The sequence below is a fragment of the Pavona decussata genome, unplaced genomic scaffold (genome assembly GCF_977016875.1).
Source record: "Pavona decussata unplaced genomic scaffold, jaPavDecu1.1 SCAFFOLD_169, whole genome shotgun sequence".
In the NCBI taxonomy this organism is placed as follows: Eukaryota; Metazoa; Cnidaria; class Anthozoa; order Scleractinia; family Agariciidae; genus Pavona; species Pavona decussata.
The window spans coordinates 1,293,717-1,311,237 of NW_028145580.1; the positions used below are offsets into that span (position 1 = coordinate 1,293,717).

General features: G+C 37.6%; 1 protein-coding gene across 1 annotated transcript; it reads left to right on the forward strand.

The window, feature by feature from the left end:
- Window positions 1–408: 408 nt before the first annotated feature.
- Window positions 409–16,968, forward strand: LOC146464122 (NADP-dependent oxidoreductase domain-containing protein 1-like). Its single transcript, XM_085130160.1, has 14 exons — window positions 409–506; window positions 583–642; window positions 1,959–2,031; window positions 3,219–3,324; window positions 4,714–4,814; window positions 6,265–6,330; window positions 7,274–7,319; window positions 9,184–9,245; window positions 9,469–9,528; window positions 10,152–10,221; window positions 11,102–11,201; window positions 13,321–13,440; window positions 15,587–15,712; window positions 16,721–16,968. The coding sequence occupies exons 1-14, from the start codon at window positions 433–435 to the stop codon at window positions 16,758–16,760; spliced, it is 1,104 nt and encodes a 367-aa protein (XP_084986286.1). The 5' UTR covers window positions 409–432; the 3' UTR covers window positions 16,761–16,968.
- Window positions 16,969–17,521: the final 553 nt, after the last annotated feature.

The window sequence follows — 17,521 nt, forward strand, 5'->3', positions numbered from 1 at the left end:
CCTGCCTATGTTAGGTAATCGAACTATTCCTTTCCTTTCCTTTTATTGTTATCAACCTTTTTGAGTTAAAATCAGTTAATGGGGCGAAGACGATAATTAGCCTCGTTCTCAGGGTTTTCCCTTTCCTGGGAACGAGGTTGGATGATAATAAACCCAGTCCAGTGTTTTGCACCGGATGTCAGATAAATTATTTCCTTAAAATTTTCAAATTTAAAAGAAAAAGAAAATGCAGCTTGACAAGGTCCCAGAAAGCGCGAGCCTTTCTAATTATTATTCGCCATAATTTTTTCTTGGACTTTGAAAAAATAAGTAAGCTACCCCGTTAAAAATCCACAAATCTTTCAGTTGGTCACCAAAACTGAGAGGGCCCTGGGTACGAATTTTCTCAAACCCGTTTCGGCGGTCTGTCAGCGGTGTTGCTAGTAAACAAATATGGCGGCAGTGGAGGACGTGACAGCAAATCTTCCATCGCTGCAGTTTGAAGCTGCCTTAACTCGCGAAGAAAAGTATGCATTGGCTCGATACATCTCTTAATGATTTCCTCGAGTCTAGGATTAACTTCTATGCAATTTAATTTCACAGGGAACTGTTGTATTTGCGCGGAAGAAGCCATGCTTTGACAGTTTCTGCCTGTGCTCAAGCGTAAGTAACATAATCCTACCTGCAGGCGTTAGATTAATATTTGGTGTGGATTGTCTTGCACTTAAATGTGGATTGGTATATTCGCCAGATAATAACTAGTCACTAACCCAGCTTAGAGTTATATCCATAAAAAGGCCCTTTTAGTTATAATTCAAAAGTGAGGTGAACCAATGCAAATACCCTGTACATATTAAAGATCGTTTTTCGTACGTACGTAACTTATATATTAAGCTTATAAAACAAATTTATATTGGAAACCAATCGATGCAATGAACGCTAATCGACATTAATGGCTGATTGCTACTGATTTTTATTGGCAATCAACAAAAATCTAACTCAAAGCGACAAGAATTAAGAACAACAACAACAATTGATAATATTAAATCACTGTGCTTGTACACCGTACTTCACATGAGCCAACCTACAAGAAAATGTTTACAGAATTTTTAAATGTATGGGGCTGTGCGGAAATCTCATCTACAAAATGAATAAAAAAACTGGTTTTGCTGACTTAACTTTATTTAAGCATTTGGTTTGTCTCACCAGCAGTGAAGATTGACTTGGGTTATTCCTTAAAAAAAAAAAAAATCCACAACCCCTTGATGGATGGAGAAATAGAAATTCTCACAGGAGGGAGGGTTGAGGGCTCTTGAAATCTATGCTGGAGGGTGCCTGAGCATAGTTACTACTGAACCACCCAAAACAATGGATGACCCAAAATGACCCACAACCACCCATAACAATGTACACTGTACAACTACATTACAAATTGTATCAACAAGAGGACTCAACATGACCCAAAATGATCAACAACCATTAGGTACAACACAAAACTGACCAAAATGATCCATAACTCAATCTTGGATGTTACCAGTTTTGGACTTGTTGAAGACGCTAATATTTATGTTCTCATTTTGCGTTAATAGTGTGGTGTAGAATAGGTATTACGGTTATGTATGCAACTATTCATCCTTTACAAATTTATTTCTTACTTACAAAATGACCAGCTCACAGTAAGTGTTGATAGAGCACTGCACTGGAATCACAGAGGCTGTGATTTCGAATCCCGTTCAAGCCTGAATTATATTTTAGGTGTTGTTTTTGCAACTGCTTCAGTTGCATATACAGTACAACTGTGGTGGTCTTCTATGTCTTAAAAATCTAAAGTTATTCTACAGTTCAAATATGTGATATTTCATATAATCATGCATCCTAATTTAGAAAACAAACAAGTGACATTTTTGGACAAGAACAAGTTCACTCAAACAACACCTGTTTGTGTAATATTAGTTTGAAAAGAATTATTTTCATTGTAGGGCTTTTCTGGTGGCTGTTTTAAATGATGCAAGGCAGAAAATAGTGGAAATAAAGTTTCCAGTGAAGAAAAGGGTAATGTGAAACTTAAACTAAGTTTTTCATAGTTACATGAAAGTATTAGAAACTTGTAAATGAAGAAAGTGCTTCCTAATTTATGTTGAACATTCTGTGTTTGACTATTAAAAGAAGGCAAATGATGGATCAGGGAATTTCCTCTACAGTGTAATTGTTGTAGTGCTAAGTGAACCCATGAAATTTCCAGTGAGCATTTAGCCTTAGTAATGCAATGGGGGACCACAGAAGGCAAGGGAAAACATCTTTGACCTCAATGGGAATTGCATGAACCCACAACCTCCAGATTTGATCACCATTGCTCTACTGACTGAGCTATGAGGCCAGACAGGCTAGGAGTAAGTCATTTTATTTAAAGAAGGTCTGTCCCGTATGAGTAATGCAAAATATTCACTTAACATCTTTGCAAATGTGTTGGAAAGTCCATTAAAAGGTCAAAAGTTCCTATTACAGGCAGATAATTCCTGCCAACCCCCTTGCTTTATGCCCCCCCCCCCCCCCCCCCACGCACACACAACACATCACTGTGGCTTAAACTTTATCAATTTGCATAACTGGTTTGGCTAACTGGGTAGGTACTGACTCTCACTTTCTTGAACACGTAAGGGTAACAAAAATTCATTCAAAAATCATGAGTTTGAGATAACCGAACAGTGAATAATTGACTGCATTAAATAGTATTCAAGGAAGCAAGTTCTATTCCAGATAGTGAAAGGTTTAAATTAAGGACGGTGGCTCCTTTTCCTACTGCGCATACGTTCTTCGCATCTCGGGATGAAAGAGAAAAGTCGGGTTTCTTAACGGCGGTGTCTCAGCTAAAACAGATGTTTTTGCACGGTTTATAACTAAATGGGTAAAGCAGATCTCGGCAAGGGTTATTGGATTGTGAAAAGAAAATTAGGTGTGACCATGCATTTTTCAGAGATAATTAAGCTTCAATTTGGGGAAAACATACCATACATTGTTTTGTATTTTGCTGCTTTTTTGAATTATCGTTGCTTATCTTTATTTTCGTTTTGGATTCCAATAGCCCTTGCTATTAGATCTGCTTCTCCCGCATAGTCATAAACTGTGCAAAAATATTTCTGTATTAGTAGACTGTATCAGGGATTCTAAAATCCCAATGTTGCTGATGTTACATGTATCAATATTATTAAATAATATTTTTTGTTTCACTTCATTCTCAGTCATCCAAGCTTCTACAGGAAGCACCAAAGAGAGACCCTTTGTTGGTTGGGGTTATAGGGTGTGGCCGCTTGGGGAAACAGCTTGCAAACACTCTATTAAAATTCTGTAAGTAATGAAACAACTATTAAATTTGTTTAGTGTATCCCTCAGTTGGTACGCGCGGTGTGATTAGTCAATTTCGCAGGCCGTATTTCACTGTACGGGCAGCTAAATTTGAAAGTTCCTTTTCTGCGCACCCAATTACTGGCTCAGAGGTATAATAAATATCTTAATTACTAACCTCGTTTTGTTGATCCATACTGGTGGTTTAAACCTATTGTCCAGCCTCAACATGATGCTGAGATATACATTTTTGTAAGGTTACTAGGTCAGACTACAACACAGGGAACACCATGCTGTGCTCTTTGCGAAGGGTGCGTGGGTTCTTTGATATCTCCTTCAAGTTTTTCATGTTGAGGAGGTAAAGGAGACATTGAGGCCAACGGTTTGAAGAGGTAGATAGGTAGATAGAATGAACTTTCTAGTTATTTTAATGCCCTGGGCCGGGTTGTTCGAAAGCCGATTAACAGTTTTAAAAGTTAATCAAGGTCTTCATCACACTCGTTAAAAATGAGTTTATAGGTTGATGTCAAGCTAAAGGTAAAAAGAAGTCTTAGTCAACACAGAAGGACAAAAATCTTTCGAAAGAATCTTTATTGATTAGCTATTAAACTTGAATCAAAGTTCACGTTAATCCAGGATTAGCTTAATCGGGCTTCGAACAACTGGGCCCTGGTTTGTGGTCTGGCCTGGGTTAATGAACCCCATACCATCCCTCTTCTACAAGACTCCATCCCCTTCCACCCATCCCGCTGACCCCCAAAGAATTAATATTTTTCGAAAACAAATTGACAAATGTCCCTTGGTAGCTGATGCCCATTTGGAAAGTGCTGCAATTAAAAGGGGAAGTATCACGCAAATTTGCTGTCATTTCAAAACTCAAGAATGTTTGTCTGTCAGCAAAATCAAAGAAATAATTGTCAAGTTTGTTATAAATTATTATCACCCCAGTGCAATAAAACTGTTGATTAGTAGCTCTGGTCAGAGACAGAGTAGGTCACAATGGATTGAAACTTGAAAAATATTAGGCTAATGTTTTTCAAGTTCTCGCATTTTTGTTTCCAAAATGCGTTAGAACAGATCACGGGTTGTTCCTTTCAAGAATTGAGTTGATTTCTTTCCTCTCGTCATTCTAGAATTATTTTACAGCTGATTGAAGGTGTTATGTCATCATTTTTTAACAAAAGATATCAAAAACCCCATGATACTTCCCCTTCAACTGATGCATTCCAGCATAATCACTTGAAACTACTACATCTCCAGTGACTGTATTGCGAGACAAATGATAATGCACTTGGTTATTGTACTTTATGGTTGTATTTGTATTCATGTCCCACAATGAACAACACCCACCTTTTTCACAACTCACAGTAATGGCTGTGTTTTGAATTTAAGCTGATGTTCATCCTGAAGAGTTATTCCTGTCAACAAGGAGACCCGAAACACTGTCTGCCTTACAAGTAAAAGGAGTCCACTGTGGCTTTGACAATGTAAAGGTTTGTACATGGAAATAAAATACTCTTATCTCTTGTTTACCAACGTACAATTATGTAGCTGTGTAACTACGCAGTTTCATTAATGCGCAGCCATTAAGGATGGTGCCTACTAACAAAGAAGTATCTTTGTGTGGTTTATGACTATGCGTGTAAAGCAGATCTTAGCAGGGGCTATTGGAATCCAAAAAGAAAATTGGGGGTAGCCACGTATTTTTTAGAGATAATTAAGCAACAGTTATTCTAAAAAACAGTAAAATACAATTGAAAGCAATATACAGAGTTTTATTTCCAAATTGAAGTTTTATTATCTCTGAAAAATGCATGGTTACCCTCAATTTTCTTTTTGGATGCCAACAGCACTTGCTAAGTTCTGCTTTCTCCGCATAGTTTTAAACCGCGCAAAAAATAAATTATATCTCTGTATTAGTAGGCACCACCCGCAGGAAACTCGAGTATCTTGAGATGCGCAGAACGTATGCGCTGTAACAAAAATAGGCACCGTTCTTAAGAAGATTGAACGGGTTTGAAGTGTTGTTTAAAACTTCAAGACTTGTTAACATTTCTTTTAAAAAATTAAAACATTATTGTTGGTTTGATTTTTCTATGGTTTGTCCTAGATTGCAGCATTTGCAGGATAAATACTACAAAATATAAATTTCTACTAGTGCGTGAAAAGTGGCACACAAAATTTAACCAAGGAAGGCTATGTTCCTATTAACAAGGTGGACAGTCCAATAGCTTTTGCAAACGTGGTTCTGTTAAATTTTACAGTCAACCCAGGTCACGCGTGAACGATATTTTTGAAATTTGAACGGAGTTTTGAAATTTACATGTCAGTTTTCAAAATCGCCAACGAGATTTCAGAGTTCCCGGATAAATTTCCCTAGCTTATTGACAGTACAAAGCTATGAATTTTTCTTTACATTGCAAAATTGAATATTTCAAGAACAACAATTGTTTCCCACGTATTTTGAATCTTTTTTTCAGTTAATGCGTCTTTTTCGGAACGATTTCCAGAGAGATGTCCAACATTTCATTCACACGTCGGACATTACAAAGAGAAATTCGAATGTTCATTTCATTCTTGGAATTACTGTTTACGCGTGACCTGGATTGACTGTAAAATCGTTCTGCACTACACACCTGGAAATGCTACGCTTCAAATTTTCAAGTGCATGTCGTAACACTAAAACCAAAGTACACGTGATCACTTTATTAAACCAATCAAGAGTCTCGAACAACGAACCAATCAGAACGCGAAGTAAGTACAAGTAAAATTGGCGTCAAGCGCGGGAAAACGCGTGCGAACAAGAAGCGATTGCTTTGAATTTCATTTCTGGAAAACAGCTTCAGTTTTTAAACCAATCACACGTAGCATACAACTGTAGTAAAAAGGAAAACCATCATCATGTTTGTTAGTTACTCACTACAGTACATTTCAATCTTTTAGGTATGCTCTACAGTGCACATATTGTTTCTGTGTTGTTTGCCATCGCAGCTACCAACAGTCGCAAAGGTAAGTCACTGAATAAAACGTCAACGTGTGAAACAACTTTTATTTTGTGCGCGCTCCCGAGAGATTGGATTATCAAATAAGAATTTGAGAGTAGCTTCAAGGAGACCAGACCAACCCAAAACGTTCACCCTAGGTACAAGTCTCAATATATCAACATTGTATATTCCCCTTACTTTTTGCCCTGTATTTCTTACAATACTATTTGGAAGACAATTTAATTTTTTGAAAGCAAGATATTTGGCCAATGTTTATCTTATCGAGACATATGTCCTAGTCGGCCCTTTATTCTCACAACCTACTTGCTAGTTGAAGTAGTGATCTTGTAAGGAGAAAGTAGATGCTAGTCGTCTTCTAATTTTGATTACCAGACAATTCCCGTTTTAACTTTTTACTGGGTTTATATGAAACAAGTTTATTACGCACTGCGGATGAAAGATTATATAGAAGAAAAGATTATCTACGCAACGAGACTGTTTCGAAAAAATCTGAAGCAAATTCAGGCTTGCGATGCCGGTGGCGTGCAGTGCTACGAATTGAGCTATCAAGCCAACAGGCTGGTTGCGTAGATAACAGCGAGGATCTTTTCTTCTAGATCATGATAATTGTTACTGGGTTGGTTTTTTATACTATATATACTGTAGTAAGAGAGGATACATTCTATAAGTGAACGCATGAGAGTAAACTTGATAAGATTAATTTTGTCGTTAAAGTATCAGTTTAGAAATGGGCCTTCAGTTAGTCTGAGATTTTTTGGTTAAGGCACATGACCAGCTCAAATCAGATCCTTGTTAAACAAAGTCGGTTTATCAGCTTAAAGGTTTCTAATTCAGTTTACGAAATACGTGTACGTATAAAATACTGATATTAATTTTGATTAGTCTTATCGGCGCAAGGGACATGCCGGTTTTTGCCGATCAATTTACAATGTATGTCTCCTTCCTAGGAAATCAGAGGACACTTAAATTGCCCGGTTTATGTCTTTATTGGAGGTACGTGGCATTATTTATGTAAAACACAATTTCTCCTTTAATGTACATGTACATTAGATTGCCAGATACTTTAAATAACTTTAGATTTGTAGATTTCAGGTGATTAAGCAACGTCAGCCATTAGATCGCTTGAGCATTTTAATAAAAGTAGCTGGTACAGTTGGTACCACCTTATCAAATTCATAGCGTTCGTTTATCCACATGTATAAAGGTATCTAATCAAATTCTCTTTAAAAAGTAGGAAACCAAGATTCGTAAGTATGTGTTTGTGACCCCACAAGTTAATTGCCTTTAGCCTGTAGGTGATCGTGCGTAAAAGAAGTGATTGCATGTGTGCAAATTCTACTTACATTTTATGTAGCCTCTTCCGTTAGGAACTCAAAAGGTTAATTTTACAATAACTTTCAAAATTCCCGCGCGCTGTGTGGTTCGTAGCTATTGTCTATAAGAGTACAGACAATAAAAATGAGGTCAAATGTTACGCGCACGCTTTCTCAACGGTAAATAAAGCCAATCTCGCTCGTAATTTTTCCATGTTATTATAAAAAACAAATCGACGGCAGTTTTCTATAGTCTATACTCTTACAGACCTTAAAATGACGCCATAAAATGTTCAAAACTTGACAGTGAAACCACTCGCCAGTGGCTCGTGGTTGCACTTGAGTTTTGAACATTTTTTGGCATCATTTTTATGGTCTCTAAGAATATAGACCATATAAAAAACTGCCGTCGATTTTGTTAAGTAGACCAAAAGAAATAAAAGAAAAAAAATTAATACAGCCTCAAGAGACGTAGCCTCCCACGCAGTCGTTTTTAGGGTACTCGTATTACCTCCTCCCCACAATACGAGTAATACGAGTCCCCTAAAAACGACTGCGTGGGAGGCTATAAGAGACGTGTCTCTCTCGCCACTGAGTCTATCTACAGTCCTCTCCTTAACCCAGCCGTTCTATCCAAGTCCCTTTCTTTCTTAGTCAGGCCTGCGAAGGAGGCTACGCTGCATGTTTGTTTATTATCCAGACAAATACGATTCTGAACACGCATTTAAGTCCACCTGAAACGTTTGGTTAATTTTGAAATTTCTGTCTTGCATTGTCGCCTCTTTTTCACGCGTCGCTAGATACAGTTCAGATACACGGCAGTTGTTCTTCCTGGAGAAAATTTTGGCCTTTTTATTTCATTTACTCATTGACAATGTACTGACTTCGTAATCTCTCAGTTCAACCATTTGCTTTTTTTTTTTTGTTTCTGGTAATAATTGAACTTGTTTTGTTCCTTGAAGAAATGCGTCATCTGAGGGCATTGTTCATCTAGTATCATGAAAAGCGTATTCAATGTGAATAGTTTATTTAGGATGAGTCAGCCAGCCAGCCATCTGAAGAACGTAACCTTATGTAACAACATTAACTGAATCATTGCAAATTCCAGTTGAAAAATAGACTATACATATAATGGTTCAAAATCTAAGAATTGTGCCACGCTAGATACGAAAAACCACTAAAAAAAAAAACACCCTTTAGAAGTGGCCAAAAATATGTGGAAACGTATTGCCCATGTAATGCTGTGTCACCGGACCCCGAGACTGAAAGGGTGCAAAAAATATGCTGACAAAATTACACTAAAAAACCGTTTTAAAACAAAACTTTAGCAAAAAAAAAAAACAAAACAAAAAAAAATGGGACTGACTGACGTAGAATGACAAGAATCTCCCGCAAGACACCTCAATAGTCCCGACCTATCCCATAACAACACGCGACCCTCTACATCATGCCGTCAGAAAACTAATTTCTGACTTATTCGTTCCTATGTCATTCAATCGTCAGAAATTACATTTTTGTAAACAGAGTTCATATTTTTTTTACAGGGACACCACTCACGAGAATACGCCAGCTGCTAGAGTATGACCAGATAATCAAACCTGAATTCGTATCCTTTTTTAAAAAATTATACAAAAATACCAAAACTGACCTTTTGTCGCAAGTTTAATCATGTAATGTTTTTTTTTTTTTATTTATCTTATTCAGAATCTCAACAGTTCTCGTGCTTTTGTGCAATTGTAGAAAACGTTTGGACGTGAAGTAGAATGGTAAATTATTTCGGCACGACTGTATTTGACTGTATTTGTGTTTTTTCCCTAACTGCACCTGAGTCCTGGAAGACACCGGATGTAGGTGAAGAGTCAAGTAACAACTGGAACATTGGAAAAGAAGTGAGTGTTCTTTATTGGCTTTTCTCGCGCTTGATTGATTTATAGGTGTCACATGATCAAGTTAAAGCCGGGAGATGTTCAAGGTTATCACCCAAAGCAATATCCATTCGTGTTGAAATTCGAGGTAAATTTTCATGCGTTCAGTTCCCATCCAAAGTAAGCCCTTTTGATGATTGGAGGAAGGAAGGAACCGAGGAAACAAGTAAGATTTTTAGAAGCCAACAAAATCACTATGACTGAAATTTAATCGTTTGAAGATCCCCTTCCATCTCCCCTTCCCCCCCCCCCCCTCTCCCTGCCCCCCGAAAGACACATTTTTGAAAAGTAGGGGAAAAAAAAACAGTACATTTACTAGAAAAATGTTTCTGCGAACATTGTGTTTTTCCTTGAACCCCACAGTTTCCTCGTTCTTGGAAAACTGTTTACTTATCAGAATATCTTTATTCCGCGACAAATATTCCTGCGTATTATATTTTCGCGCCAATTGAAAGTTGTTGTGCATTTTATTTTTTTAGGATGACTTTTGCTAACCTGTAGCTCATGAAACGTTTTTTGTTTTGCTCTGTCACTCACTTTTTGCGGCCATTTGCTTTCTCACAAGCTCGAATTATTTGTTTTCCTAGATTAATGAAATTCTTCGCGAGGATCCCTGCAGTTGCGATGTGACGTGTCCACTCAATCTTAACAAAGATAGTAAGTTTCTTGTGGAAATTCTAGTTAATATCAATCATACACTACCGTTAAAAAATATTTGACAATTTGCACGCGGTAAAACATCGTCTTTGCCGATCTTGATTTCCGTAAATTCGCGGTGGGAGGAAAGACGAAAGACGAAAGCAACCGAAAGCCGCGGTGAATTAGACGTGGGAATGCCTCGGGAGAAATACAGTAGTGACTAATTACTATTAGACTGTTCACAGTCCCTCTATTTTTCCGTGGGATTCTCGTGACTGGTACGCTTCGATGGAACTACATAAAGTGTATGTTATGTTATGTTATGTTATGTTATGCAGCCATCTTGGATTGTAAAAGCGAGCTCGACCTGGGGCGAGTGTCTAAACTACAGAGGGGAGCGGGAGTGGGGGTTAGTTGAGTGTAGACACTCTACCCAGATCGCGCTCGCTTTTACAAACCAAGATGTACCAGTCTCAAGAATCCCACGGAAAAATAGGGGGACTGTGAACAGTCTAAATTACTATTGTCAGGGTATTGTTATATATTATCTCTCGTTTCATCGATGATCGCATCGGACCAAACGTCTTTCAGTTTTGCTCACGTATGATGTTGTGTTTGAAAGAGATGAAAAGATTACAGTCGCACAAGCCGCAGCCACATACAAACCCTGGAGTACAAATGAATGTTGTGCCGCTAGCACTAAGGACACAAATGATGGATGAGAGATTAAAACTCCGTGGTGTATTTTAAAAGGGCTAAGTGAACTCATGAATTTCCTACTGAGCGTTAGACCTAGTAAATCTAGAGAACTTTTTTCCGCAACAGAAATATTTTAGCGCGACTTAGTTCCTGCCACTATTGGTACTAATCATTACTTTGGATATTTTTTTATTTACAGCTGCTATTGTGCGAACTGGAGAAGAATGGGCTGTGCTTGCAGTGCTGACATTTTTTAATATGTGTACCGATAAGGGGCTGGATAAAGAAGAGACTATAAGGTACAGGAGATCTACGTCACTGCCAGTATTGAGAGTAAGAGGGACTTGACGTCGGCCATTACGAGAGCGTAAACAAATAGGGCCAGTTATTTAAACAAAGTCAAACTTAGGTCGCGGCTTAAGACAATCAGTGGGCCTCCAAATCTGTTTATAAGTGGTTTATTTTAAGTAGATAAATAGTTTTCTAGTCTGGGATGCAAGCCTCCTTGTTATTGTCAGTAGCAGACAGTGTTTAGATATTACTGTTGACAAAATTGAAAATGGCTTAGAACGTAGTTTTGTTAAACACCGTTTAAACTGTCTTTTAATAACAGATCCATAGTTTCTATGAGCAAAACAATGGCTCCACACTTGCGATATAAATTTGGGTACATTTCTTTGACGTCCTCTGTCAGTAAAACAAAGCGATCCCTCGACGGTAACTTTTTCTTTCTCTTTCGTAACTTGAACGCTGTTCCCACTAATTCAGTTCCTTGATAGTTCGGCCACATTATTCAAGTTGAAGGAGATGGCATAATAAAGCTTGGAACTCTCTTTCTCAGACGAGCGTAGGCCAATGACTAAATATCAAAGTATTTAGACAAGAAAAACGAAAAATTTCGTCTTTCGGATAACTCTTTCACTTAATTACATAATTATGTACATATTATTTTTTTCTTTCTCGGCACATTGGCATATATTTTGCTAGAGGCTTAAACAGCCTCAATCAGATCCGAGGGTAAATAAAGTTTCATCATTCATAATCGTGATTATTAAAAACTGATCATTGAATGATACAATTTTGATTGGCTAAACGGCCATGGAATATCATCCATTATAATCCATCAAATATTTTCGCTCGCGCGCGATTGGTCTAAACGCCTCACGTGACCGAATATACCCCAGCTAAAACTGGGGAATATCCGATGATATTCCCCAAGTGATATTCCCCAATTTCAAAAACTTCAAGGCGCTTCTTGTTTACAATTAAACTTAATGTCAAGATGGGGGAACGGTTTGCTTTTGCGACAGAAGGAGAGATAAACCTGCTGGTCGATAAAGCAGTATCAGAAAACAACATACGCTCTAAACGTTTTTGACGGTAAACTGTTTTTAAACGAAATGTTCAAATACCCAAGCTCGTTGCTACATGTTGCGAAAAATATTTGAAGGATAATAACCACAATAGCCTCCATTTGGCTTTAAAAATATGCTCAGATATTTGTCCTTGGACATTATCTGCTCCTCGAAGTTCACAGTTTTCCTCGAGATTCGCTTTCGAAAGACTGTTCGCTTCTCGCAACAGATTATGTCCGCGGACAAATATCTGAGCATATTTTCGCGCCAAATGGAGGCTATTGTTTATTTATACCATGCCTCAAAATAGCAACCATTAAATTTTATTCTCGTCTTTTTTGCAAAATGAAATCAACAAGATGTTGATGTAGCAATGTTTCTTGGTTGATTTTGATAAAACATTTATTCCACTGACGCAGTTGTGGAATATGGGGTGATTATAGTCTGAAATATCAGCCTTCTCCTTCCCCTAATGCCCCTTGTGGGTTAGGGGGAGAAGGTAGGGGGTGGGGAGATGGCTGCCATTTTAGACTAGGATGATTATAGCCAACTCGGCGCGTAGCACGTAGCCCCTCATCTCACATCCAACGTGCGCTCGTAGAATAATTGTTAAATATATATATTTTTAAGTGACGTTTTCGTTAGGGTTGCTGACGCGGTTGCGTAATCATAATCATAGTCATAATCATAATTAACAATTATTTCACGAGAACGCGTTGGATATGAGATCATAGATAGCCAACGAGGTGCATAGTGCCGAGTTGGCTATGGTCATCTCATTTCCAACAAGCGTGAGTGGAATAATTGTCTAATTAAAAATAATCAAGAAATATTACTTCTAGATCTTGCTGATTTCGCTTTCAGTGCAAAAATAACCAGACCGAAATTTAATGGTCTCTATTTATTTTGCATGGCTCATATACTATGGCTGCTACGAAAATCAAATCCCTGGAATTATATTTTACGGTCCAATGGAATTTTTTTATCCATGGTGCAAATAACAGCAGACTTGATGTGGTCGTGCACGCTTGGTCGGAAACAGTTTCAGTTTTCTCTCTCGTAGGTTGTGTAACACGATTATGTTTGGTATGGGTCCCACTGATGACCCTGGAGATGGTTTATCTTTGGAAGACGTTTGTGATGAAAGCACATCAGCAGTAGACAGTAGTGCGTCGGACAACCAGTGAGTTATTCAGTCCTATAACTACCTCTCTATAAAGTGGACTTTATTCTACTTTGGTCAAAAAACATCAATCATGCATATTACAGGGCTCGAGACGAGCTTTTAAGCTCACTGGCCCAGTGGCTAGTAACAAGTCTGATTTGACTAGGCCAAAAAAAAAAAAAAAATTACTAGTCTCACTACTCTGTTTTACGGAAAGGGGAGGAAGGGATGTCAGACATCTTTTTATTAGATGTGTAACAATAACTAAGAAAAATTGATCTCCCACACCTGTAAATGTTTTCCACTGTTTACAAATTGCATTATTTGCGATTAAAATTTCAACATGACCTTTGCATGAAATAGACATAACTCTAGGCATGCGGTACAAAAAGCATCTAAATATACCGTTAGTCTCGAGCCCTCCATAACTTGTTATACCCTTCTGATTATTCTTCGAGGGCACTGGTTGGTTCCCTCATGAGTCGAACCGCTGGTTATTGAACGCCATAACGACATAACGTAGTCACTGTTTGCATACCGAAATTAAAATAAACAGAAGAATCTCAAGATACTGCTTTTTGTAAACTATCACGCAAATGTAATATCCGTAGGGTTTTCGTTTAGTATTTGGCTAGGCAGGACCAAATCCGCAGTACGGTAAAAGATGAGCGGCTGTACATTTTACCACAATACCTTGTGAAGCTAACACAACCAATAGGCAAATAAGAAAGCCACATTTTTGCTAAATCCGTCCCTGTGCTAACAACATTGTGTATGCTAGGTTTGAAGTTTTTAGAACTGTTCTGTGCGTTTTTATGAGTGGTTTTTTTTTTGGGGGGGGGGGGGGTGGGGGAAATGGTTGCTTAGAATTATGGGTAAATGTATCTTTTTTTGTGCGGTGGATTAGCAGGCACCAGAATTTTAAGTTTACTCTCACAACTATGCATGCTTTGTAAAAATACCCGTGGCGAGAGTGGCCTCCGTGTCTCTACCCTATCAAGAACTCATGATATCCAATGAGTTGGTGCTGACACTTCAAATTCGAGACATTTATGGCACACGTCAATTTCGACAAGAAAAGCTAAATTTAATACCTACAATTTTATTGGTCCTTTTCATTTTTTGTTGTCTGTGTTTATCTTTGAGTCATAAAATTCTCCATCACCTTTAAAGGGGCACTGTCACGGAGATTTTGCTGTATGTTTGCCAAAACTGCTCAAATGTTTGACAAAGAACCTCGAGCTCTTCTTTACCGCAAAATCGCTCTTAGAGCACCGGGGGGGGGGGGGGGGGGATGAAATGACTTTCCCGAGGAAGAATAATCTATAATCAGTTTTAAGACATTTCTCCAAAATACACAGGAGGAACTTGAACTGAAAAAAAAGGCCATTTTTTTCAAGTTGCAATTCATTTCCATCCTAGCCATCCGCAGACAAAAATGATTGATACTAGTTTCTGTACACTAGTATACTTACCGTTTACAACATTGAACCATTATTTGAACGTTTCCATCGATACAAGTTTTTTTTTTTGCTATTCAAAGTGACACTAAAAATAGGTGACACTGCCCCTTAAAACCCCAATATCAAAATGCATGTCTCCAACACTTCAAATCCTTTGTAACTAAATGTTTGGTCGGAATGCTGTGGCGCCGTCGGTGCTTTCTAATTCAAAGGTATTTTTGCGAGGTTTATGACTATGTGTGAAAAGAAGATCTTAGCAAGGACTGTTGAAATCCAAAGAAAATTGTGTGTGACCACGCATTTTTCAGAGATAATTAATCAACAATAATTCAAAAAAGCTTTAAAAAACATAGCAATGTATGGCTTTTTTTTTCCCAATTAAAGCTTAATTATTTCTGAAAATGCGTGGTTGCCTCCAATTTTGTTTCTGGATTTCAAAAGCCCTTGCTAAGATCTTCCTTTCTCGCATAGCCATAAACCGCGCAAAAATACCTTTGAATTAGGAGGCACCGTCCTTAAGAAATCAGTCTCTCGGATCATCCCAAGATGCGCAGAACGCATGCGGAGTAGCAAAAGGACGCACCGTTCTTAAGCCAACTGGTACATTGTACATGCATTACCTGAGTTCGTTCAGGTAAAGTTAACAGTTACTGTCAATGTTATACAAACATTGACTGAATATTCCTTACATCACGGTACAGGTTCTTTCCGCGTTTCGATCTCGGTAAACTGTCCACCAGTCAGAGGAAACTTGAGGAGCGTCTGATGCAGGTGAATGGGAGCCTGAGACGAATGTTTGTCAAGAGATACCGAGCTGTGTTTGACAAGTAAGTATTACGGCCGGCCGAAATAGCCAGTTTCTTTTGATCATAAAAAGTCCCGATAACGTACTTTTTTTTGCCACCAAATGTAATTTACAGAATCGTAAAGAAATTGAGGAAAATGGTGAGGAAGCCCAAAGAAACCATAAGGCTTATGCAGCATGTGCTTCCTCAACTAATGTTAAATTGCAATGATTAATAGAATGACAGTGGTAAGATAGGTGAAATAACAATTAGTGATAATATTCATTAACAAAAGGGAAAGAAAAAAGTAAACATAAAAGAAAAGTAATAATAAAAGGGGGAATGGGGGAAGGTAGAAATTAAGTAAGAAGGTATTTCTTCAACTTGTTTTTAAAAGTTGCAACACTTATTGAATTTTGACCGTCTGGGCTGAGCAAATAAAAAAACAAAGGACCCTGGTACTGGAACGAAAAATGCCTTATTTTGGTTCACTTAGGGACATGGAAAGAACGTGTACTACCTGGCTTGATTCGATTTGCCCAGTCACTGTCAGTGAGAGTCGTAAAAAGGGCAGTTGTTAGTGACATTGTCTTTGTCTTCATCAAAAGACATTTAATTAAAACTATGGATGGATTCTGCTTCAAAGTTATTCTGATAAAAATGATTAGAGCCTATGAACTTCTGTTTATAGGGTCGACTCCTGTTAGGATAACTCGGATTTCCTTTTGCGAGTATGCTGTGTTACTCACTGGAAAATTCATCTATCATCTTATTCACCAGGCTAAGAACATGACATCTCATTTCTTTTACAGAACGATTCTTGTAGTATAACATATTATAGCCTTTATTTCAACATGATTCGATTTAAAGTATGACAATGCTTGAACGATCGTGTGTAGACCAAATAAAAATAGAATGTGAGATAAATTCTAATGTAATTTAAAACTGGCATGTTCTTAGAAAGTGACTGAAGAAACCATCTCCTGTTTCACTGCTGTTTTACTGTAGGAAATTAGACGTTTTTCACCCACTTGTATTTTTTCCCCCTAGGTTCCAGTACTGGAAAGGCGTACCGACGAATATGTCCTAGGGATGATTACTATTATATGACTAGCTTACTTTGATTCTATAATATTTTTTGTTACTGTATGGCGATGTGTTTTGAGAGCAACCCTCTGTAACATGTATATTTTCTTATCTTTATTTTAATATTTATTGACGACCATTTAATGTTAGTTGTCGGTCAGTTTACATGTATATGTATTTATAGTCGCTAAATATATATTTTGGCCAACTTGATATCAAATTCTCTATGTACGATTACATTCTTTTCTCGATCTTTTTTTTATTATCATTTTAATTTTTTTAATTTTATCTTTTCACCTTAAAGGTGTTTACCATGCCGTGTATCCCAGGAAGGGGTTTTATTTGCAAATACATTCAATTTTGTTTAAATAAGTTGAACATATTTTTTGTTTAATAGAGTAGTGAACCACTGTTGAAAATGCTACCTCGACTTCTACACTATTGATTAGTTAAAATCAAGTTATTGCGTTCTGCAGTTAACTTGCAAAATCGTCACGGGAACTTCATCATTTCCAACAGTTTAAAATAAGCCATTCCTCTCGTACTCTGCTCATGTTTAATGCTTTTAATTTGCCTCACTGATCTCTGATCCTGTCACATTGGCTTTAAGCTACTCAAAAGGCCACTTCGTAGTTTTGTTTGCATCTGAGTGAAAATTAATTTTCGTAATAAAAGCTCGGCACTTAGCCTCGCTTTCATAATGAGGCTCAAAGCAACTCGGAAATGGCCTACTGGAAACCACTGTAAACATATGACGCATTCTTT